Source organism: Poecilia reticulata, linkage group LG20 (assembly GCF_000633615.1).
Source record: "Poecilia reticulata strain Guanapo linkage group LG20, Guppy_female_1.0+MT, whole genome shotgun sequence".
In the NCBI taxonomy this organism is placed as follows: domain Eukaryota; kingdom Metazoa; phylum Chordata; class Actinopteri; order Cyprinodontiformes; family Poeciliidae; genus Poecilia; species Poecilia reticulata.
The window spans coordinates 25,462,767-25,472,068 of NC_024350.1; the positions used below are offsets into that span (position 1 = coordinate 25,462,767).

Consider the following 9,302-nt stretch of genomic DNA (forward strand, 5'->3'; position numbering starts at 1 on the left):
CCAGGTTGAACAGAACCAGGTTCACTGAACAGAACCTCAGCTGGTTCTGATGTTTAAACTGAATCTGTTTCATGTTTTCATCATCTGGATTCTGTTTCTCTGAAGTGATGAAACACAAACGTCATCAGGTCACATGACCATGTGACATCATCGCTCAGAAGTGGGTCGCTGCTGAACAGACGTGTGTTTTCACACACACATCAGGTTTGGTCCTGCTGCCGTCGGCTCCTCCAGGAGAAAAGCTTTAATGTGAAGAGACAGAATAAAGACGTTCTGACGGGTCAGAGAGCGGACTTTAACTAGACCACAGCAAAGAACTACAACATGTAGATTTATAACACTTTGTACTGTCACTGGATTCAGAGGGAAAGAAGCAGCCATGTTTGCTGTATTATCAGAAATGATCTAACAGAAGCAAATGCTGCTGCTCAACTATCTGGGAAAGGTCATAAGGTCATCTCCAAATCACCTGAAGTCTTTTTTTTCTGCAGAAAGAAAAGGTTTTCCCAAAAGGAGAACATTATAGACCTGTAAGCTCAGAGAAATGTTGTTCGGTTTCCTAAATAGTCTTTTATGGCACCATATTTTATTTAGAATTTTCTTTATTTCCATGTTTTGTTTGCTGCTTGAATCAAAGTGACTGTTTGAAGCTGCAGGTCATTTCTGAGCAGGACAGACTCACAGCGTGTCCTGCTGAGTGGACATCTGTCCCCGTGTGTCAGCCTGCTGGCTGATGACGGCATACGGCCGCCGGGCGCAGCGCCCCCCTGAGGAGGCGGGGGGAACGGCAGCCTGGAGCAAAACGCCTTCCATCCACAGGTTCTGATCCAGGATGAAACTCGGCAGGAATGTAACCTGAACCAGAACCGAACTCTGTTCACCAGCTGGATGGTTTCATTCCTGCCTGATTATTTACCATACGGATGAAACGATTAATCATCAGGAATCGATTATCTGCAATTTATTTAGAAATCAATTAATCCTTATCTGAAGCAAACAGACTCTAAAGAGATATTAAGACAAAACGGCACAAAAAAAAATAAAAAATGCAGTGAAGACAAAAACCTTGATGTGAATCTGATCCACAGAATCATCAGTTTGAGCTTCACCTGCTTCAAAACCTGGGAAAAAATCCCACTGAGCATTTTCACTATCCAGTTATTAACCGGACAATCAAAATAACCAGATCAGCCTTTCACTGTATTGATTCTAAATGATCAGTTATCATTGGCATTAATAAACTGAAACTCAAATATTATAGATTTATTACTTTAAACCTTTCAGTCATTGACAGCAAATCAGAGAATGAAAACCCAGAAATAAATTCAATGTCTCAGAAAACATGAATATCAATAAAAACATTTAAACTGAAATATTTCCATATTTGGTCGGGGCTCCTTTTCCTTTCTAAATAAAATGCTACTTTTATGTTTTGTTTCCTATTTATCTTTAAAGTTGATAACAGGATGAATTTAGCTGTGAGTTGAGAACAAACCTGTAAATCTGTGATCTTGTTTTACTGGCTTAGTTCAGACAACGTGATGGAAAAGAGTTGGGAAATCTGTAAGTCGTTATTGAAATCGTTACCATGGTTACAGTTTCCTGAAGTAGAGAACCTGTGTTGGATTCAAGCTGTTATTCATAACTTTAATATTAAATGTGAAAACATAACAGAGCAGAGGGAAAACACTGAACTACATGGGAAAAGGAAGTGAAGTCATTTCCTCATCATTTAGTTAATATTAAATTATGAGAATAAAGTCATGATGATATGAGAATAGAGTTGTAATATGGTTGTATTCTCATCATTTTATTTTATTTTTTCATGTTCTTAGCATGGTTCTCTTATGTCGTAACCTGCTGAATGAATGAATGAATGAATGAATGAATGAATGAATGAATGAATGTTGAGTGTCGCCCCCTGCAGGTCGGAGCGGGATCTGCTCACCTGGCTCTGCAGCTCGCTCTGCTGCCGCAGCCGCAGATTCTCTGGCGTGTCGGTCACGATGGTGAACGACGTCTTGGGGTAATGTCTGCAAAACACAGGAACAGGTTTAATCTGGTTTAATCTGGTTTAATCTGGTTTAATCTGACTCAGATGGTTTTAGAACAAACTTTATTATTGTTCTGCAGAATAAAAGTTGTTCATATTTTCATCAGCAGCTGTTGCCCGTTTCATCTTTTGATTGAAGCCATTTTTGCTCAGTTTGTTGATTAAAGCAACAGGAAGTGAAACGTCAGGGGCCGTTGCCATGGTGACGGAGTAACGTTAATGAGCCGCCAGACTGATAAGGACGCGTTTAAAACTCCTGAAGCTACAGAGCAACACGCTGCTGGACAGAGCCTGACGTCATTCTACATCATATAGATCTACACTGGATGAGCTGCAAGCATCTGCTGAGATTCACAAGTTTAATGTTTGACATAAAACCAGTCAGAAGGGATGAAAACTGAACCTTTAACCTCTGAAGGTCTGAAACAAAACACTGAAAAGTTAAAAATCCATTTCTGTTCCTTATAATTCACTGAATTATGGACAATATTGAATGTTTCTCTACGCTGTGAGCAGCAATGCATTCTGGGAATGACGTCGTGTTCAATGGTCACAACAGAAGGAGAAAAAAATCACCAAGATGTGGAAGCAAATGTTTCTTCATCACTGGGAAGGTCAAAGGTCATTTTGTTATGAACCGCAGCAGTTTGGACTTTTATGTTTTATTTGATCTTTATTGATCAGAACTGAGGATATTGGAACATCAATAGAAATGATCAAATAAATAAATATAAATAAATCAGATGCAGGTTTCATTTGGGTCGTATCAACCTGATCTRAACGTCGCCTCAGTCTGAACTGGAAGCAGCTTCAGGAGCTGCTGGTCAGACTGGGAGCTGTGGGTTTTATCACTCTGTGTGAGCCGGTTGATTCAGACCGAGTGAATCATCATCATCATCATCATCATCATCATCCAGTCGGTCCTGCTCTCCTCCCACTCAGCAGCTTCAGGTCTTTTATTCTCATGTTTCCATTAAAACTCGCCTGGAAAATGAAAGTTGGGTTTTATTTAATCGTTTCTTTGCTCGGTTCTGTTGGACTAAATCTCTTTTAATCTTTTCTCCACATGTCCAGGCTCTTCAGGCTGAGTAACTGGAATCCATCGGATTCTGCTGCATTAATAAGCATCAACAATAATAACCTGAGACACTGATGCTTTAATAACATCAGAACCAAACAGGTTCATGTTTAAGGTTCAGTTTGGTACATAAAGAAAAACAGAAACAAACCCAACCAGGTCAGGAAGATGAAAAAAAAAGAAAATATTTAGATTTATAAGAAAGAAAATATCTGGATAAAATCTGTCAATAAATTCATGTATAACAGGGAAAACGTTAGATGAAATAATCTACTAATGAACCAGTATTTTCATCAATATTCAGAAATTATTTACGTAAAACAAGCTTCCTTTATTCACCGAGAGCTTCTCACTGAGTTAGTTTGTCTTATTTCAAGTGAACCAAGATATTTGCTGTTAAACTAGTTTTTGTGATATTTGCTCTGACAGAATCCAAATGAAAATGATACAAAATAAATCAGAAATGTTTTTAAACTCAGGAAAGTTTAAGATGCATAAAAATAAAACTAAACATGTTTAGTTGAGATAATTTCCTATATTTTTGTGATGTGATGAAGACCAGAGTGATCAGTCTGATGCTGGAAACACGAGTCCAGGCTGAAAAACTCACACAGACCAACCGCATCCTTCAGGTTTCACTTCACCTGCTCCCGTTGCCATGACAACCACAGACACTCTGCTCATCGGTGCAACGCGATGGTTTCACACAAAGAGCAGCTCTGAGGGATGAGTCACTGTAAGATGAAAACTGAGCCAACAATTTAAAGAGACAGAGACCCAGTTTTCTTTGTTTGGTTCTGTAGAGTCTATATCTGTAGTCAGTATCTAATCTGCAGTGAGGAAGAATACCCAAAGTTATTGAAATGCCACTTTCTGGCCCCGAGCCGCAGGTTGTGAACCTCTGGTTCCTAAAATCAAACAATAACTTTATTTTCCTTCTCAGAGTCAAACAAATTGGGTGGATTATTTTCTGTTGCTTTGATTCATTTCAAACTGCAGATTTCATTTCTATTTCTATTTCAGTGTTTCTTAATGAGCTGAGCTGTCACTGCCTTTAATGTCTTAATTCATTTATTAATCTGCAGAATAATCCGTTGCTCAGCTCCCGCCTGCTGAGGGTCAGAAAGGAGAAACTTTGATTAGGCCGCGGCCCTCATAATGCCGGCAGGCGGCGAAGTTAAGATGATTACAGGAAGGAAGTTTGTCCTGCAGAGCCGAGATAAAGAAACAAAACCAGGTGGAGAAACTGAACGACTTTCAGAGAGGAAACAGTTTCCTTCACTGGCTCAGAACTGCTCCTTCTACGAAACGACAAGCTAATTATACCAACAGGAACACACACACACACACACACACACACACACACACACACACACACACACACACACACACACACACACACACACACACACACACACACACACACACACTCCTTTAGCTGGTTTCCCTCACTCATTTCCTGCCTTTCTGCTGTGATGCAGAGCCGTCGGTTTGTTATGGATTCATATTTAGATCGTTATTGTCTCTGATGTTGGTGACATTTTCCAAACAGCTGCAGCCTCCAGACTCCGAGCCGCGACGACGCAGTCAGAGGAACAAAGCAGCAGTTTGACCCAAACAATGAAAACAACCATTTTTTTGCTCCATTAACTGATTTAATGACATCATAGGAGTCAGTTTAACTTCCTTCACCTCTGATAACAGAGTTTATGATTTAACTAGAAAAATAGCTGTTCCTAGCGAAATAGCCATGAGAATGCATGTTTGCAGAATGACTGCCGCAGAAATGCAAGAAAAAGTAGAGAAAAGCATAAGAAGTCAAAGAAAGCAGAAGAAATATACATAGTTTAAACAGTTGAACAGTGAAACAAATCAAAAAGCATAAATTTAGCAGAAGCAGAAATCAGTACAAAACCAGAAATAGTTGAAACAGTTGGAACAGTGAAACATAGCAACATAGAAAAAAGAATAAAATAAGAGAAGCAGAAATTATTACAAAGCCAGAAATATTTGAAGAAGTGAAACATAGCAAAACAAAAGGGCATAAAGGAGCAGTAGAGGCAGAACAGTTTGATATATGATTTACTAAAATTGATTAAAGATTGCAGAAGAACTTAAAATATAGTAAATCCAGGAGAAGTAGAAGGCATACAGAAGAGTAGACAAGCTGAAAGATGGTAAAACCAGCAGAAGTAGAAGATATTTTCCCTTTCAAATGCTTGGAAGCGAAGCCGGTGAGGCAGCAGCGAGCTGAGTCTCACCTGGGATTGCACAACCTCTCACTAACTGCACCGGTTTCTATTCTATGAGAGCATGCTCCTCCTGTCTGTACGTCGCCAATAAAATGGTTAAAAACATTTAATGTATGAACTGATTTTCCATAATTTAGCTTATGTATTTAATGTACTGTGTTTTTATTGTCACCAACTGTGTGTGTAATGTGATTCGTGTGCTGAGGAGCGATCAGAAACGGCAGAGAACAGATTCGAGGTGAGGAAGGCAGTTCTCACGCCTCAACACTGGGGGCGCTCATTGTGACTCCACAACTGCAGAGTAAGAGACGGTAACAGCGAGCTAACCATACAGTAGCTACACTGATAGAGCGAGAAAGACGTGGTTTTCAGTTGTACTTTAACGGTTTCTCCCTTTGCTGTTGAGCACAGCATAAGAGGTTCATAGCCTCACCAGCTATGAACCTCACCGCATATAAATAAATAATTGCAAACATCTATCTATCTATCTATCTATCTATCTATCTATCTATCTATCTATCTATCTATCTATCTATCTATCTATCTATCTATCTATATATATATATATATATATACTAGTGAAACTTAGCACAGGTATACCAGAATTCAGCTGAAGCAGAAGTTTGTGTGCAACCTGAATTATTTGAAAAAGTCATAAAGTGAAACAGAGTTTAAGAAAGAGCATAATTAGCACAAGAGGAAATTAGTACAAAACCAGTAATAGTTGAAACAATTGAACAGTGAAACAGCAATAAGCTTAAATTAGCGGAAGCAGAAAAAACAGAAATATTTGAAGGAGTAAAACATAGCAAAAGCAATAAGGGTCAGAAGAAGCAGAACATTTTGAAATATGAATTGCTAAAATTGATGAAAGATTGCAGAAGACCTTAGAAGATAGTAAAACCAGTAGAAGTAGAAGGCATACAGAAAAGTAGACAAGCAGAATGCATAGAAACAGAAACAGAGCACAAGAGAAAAATACATTGAAAGAATAGGAGAAAGTGTGACATGGCTGTACTTCAGTAGAGTTTGACAGAAAACAGAAAGTGGTGTAGAAATTATAGTAATAATTCCATAAAGTAGACACTCGTGGCTACATTTTAATGCATAAATTATTTCTAAACAGTGAAAGATGTATGAACAGCATCATTTTGTTTGTCAAAAAGCATTAAAAGTTCAAAAACGGCAGTTGGTAGAGTGAACACTCTAGTAACTGACGTCAGTTAGTGAATTCCACCATGTATTTTAATGGGGCAAAAAATTTGCACAAAAGGGCAATTATTTCAAAAAGTGCAATAGTGAAGTTTACCAAAAGATATAGCAGGAATCTCCTGAACAAGCTGAACGTTTTGATATGTGAATTAGTACAATTAGTGAAACATAGCAGAAGTAGTTAAGCGCAGTAAAACGTACGGAAGACAGGATAATAAAGGGAAACAGAAACATTGAATGCATTCTCACTGATAAGGATCAGAGTTATAGGTGGAAAAGTCATTTATTGTTTAAAAACAGCCGATCACAGATGAAGCATCTGATTGATCCCATTTAAAGGCTTAAACTTCTTTTAGAACGACATTTGTTTCCAGTTCAGCAGAAATATGATTTCATTTTTAACCCCAAACTGCTGAGAAACAACAGGTTCAGAAACAATAATCCAAATCTAGATGATCCAGATCTAGATTATCCAGATCTCGATTATCCAGATCTATATGATCCAGATCTAGATTATCCAGTTCTAGATTATCCAGATCTCGATTATCCAGATCTCGATTATCCAGATCTAGATGATCCAGATCTAGATTATCCAGAACTCGATGATCCAAATCTAGATGATCCAGATCTAGATTATCCAGAACTCGATGATCCARATCTAGATGATCCAGATCTAGATAATCCAGATCTAGATGATCCAGTTCTAGATGATCCAGTTCTAGATTATCCAGATCTAGATGATCCAGATCTAGATTATCCAGAACTCGATGATCCAGATCTAGATGATCCAGATCTAGATTAAACAGATCTAGATTAAACAGATCTTAAACTTGTACTAAAACTCGTCTGAATTATTTCAGTGAATATTATCTGAAAAAGCTGATATGAGGAAACAGGTAAAGTAGAGAAGATGAGGGTTGAGGATTCATCCTGCAGTTTGCAGCACAATGTAGTCTGATAAAAACATTTTATTAAATCTGTAAAACTGTAATAAACTGAAGCCGAGTTGTTATTTCTACCCCAGACTGTAGAGGGAGTTTTTCCAGTTCTTGCTACATGTTAACAGATTTTTTTTCTAGTTGGAAATAAAACGGAAACATGGAAACATTTAAAGTTCCTGTTGAATGAAAAGGTCTCAGTATAAACTTGATCAAGGTTCATTATTTTGTTTGAAGTAGAAAAAGTTTAGTTAAAGGAGAGCGGCCATGTTTGATACAGAAAGAAACCAAAGTTAACAAACGACACAAAAACATGAAGGAGAAACAGATTCATCAGAAACGGAGCGAAACGAGCGCGGCTGCAGGATGGGTGAGGAGAGGAAGAGGAGGAGGAGGAGGAGGAAGAGGAGCAGCGTGTCTCTCTGCTTCTCTCCTGCTTCGGTGTTGATGAACATCTCAGTGTGAACTGGGCTCAGAGCCGGATCCTGTAAACCGTCACCAGCAGAACAAACATGTTCACTTTTTCTGAATAACGAATCGTTTTTCTTCTTCTGCTGCTCTAAAGAGTCAGAGAACAAACCGCAGGAACCGCAGCGATGGAGGTGCTGCTTCATATGAACTAAATTAAATCCTGCTGTTTTAAAGTCACTGAATATTTATTTTAACTTCTCAGTTGATCTGGAAGAAAAAGTTCAACTGATTGTTTCTGAAAAAACATTTAAAACTTTTATGATTTTTAATGTTTTCAGAAAAACTTTTTTCTCTTTGACTTTAAAGTTAAAGTTTGGCTTGAATGGCGGTGTGTCATCTTCCTCACCTTCATCACCATCAGACTCACTATGGGTGTAAAACATTTAAAACATTTTGACAAATGATGAGTTTGAAAAGAACCAAACGGTTCATAATTGCATATTTTTAATTTCAACCTTTGTAAAACCTTGTGGGATACAGATACATTTAGATTATTGGTTCATCAAATCTGATGTTCTACTGTATTTCATAAAGATGTTCCCTGTTAACACCATATCTGAGCAAAATGTTCTTGTTTCCAAACAGAAGATCCGTATGAATGATGTCATGTAGCAGAAGAAACAGCAAAAATCTGGATTCTCATTACAATCTGAAGGTTTCATTTGGGACCAGAGATCAAACTGAGTCTTCATCAGGTCGGACATTCAGGGACCTGAAGACTATTGGACAGATGAGAGGACAGGAGGACATATGAACGGATGAGAGGAGAAACAATGGAGGAAAAATGTCTTAAAAATTTAAGTTAGAGGCTCTGGGATGAAACAAGGAGGAAAACCTGATGATGAACAATCAGGATGGAGAGAATCAAGAATCAGACTGAAGAATGACGGCAGAGGATTAAAGATGAAAGACGAGAAACTTTAGGGGAAACAAAGGAAACAGAAAAATGTAAATGTCAGAAAAAAGGGAGAGAAATAAAAGTCTGAATGTGAATCAAAGAAATACAGATCAGAAAGACGAAACTGGGGCGCGGCGGTGGAACAGAGGGCAAGAGCCCTCTGTTCCACCGGGACTCGAACCGCCGTCACAGGTTCGAGTCCCGACCTGATGACTTTAGTGCATGTTTTCTCCTCTCCAGACAGCCTACAGTAAGATAAAGACCAAATAATCCGTAAAGAAATATCAAACTTTCAAACAGAAGTAAAGAGAAACTCTGTGAGCTTTAAATCAGCCAAACGCAGTGAAAACAGACCAATCAGGAAGAATCACAGACAGTCAGAGCCAATCAGATCGCTCCT

The 9,302-nt window shown here is 38.4% G+C and overlaps 1 protein-coding gene across 1 annotated transcript in view; it reads right to left on the reverse strand.

Annotated features, from left to right (window-relative positions):
* Window positions 1–678: 678 nt before the first annotated feature.
* LOC108165687 (LIM zinc-binding domain-containing Nebulette-like) overlaps window positions 679–9,302 on the reverse strand; it is a 16,811-nt gene continuing 8,187 nt past the window's right edge. Inside the window, exons 3-4 of the mRNA XM_017301786.1 lie at window positions 1,919–2,033; window positions 679–855 (exon numbers count right to left, since the gene is read on the reverse strand). Of these exons, the coding sequence (XP_017157275.1) occupies window positions 679–855; window positions 1,919–2,033 (292 nt within the window). The remainder of the gene's footprint in view (window positions 856–1,918; window positions 2,034–9,302) is intronic.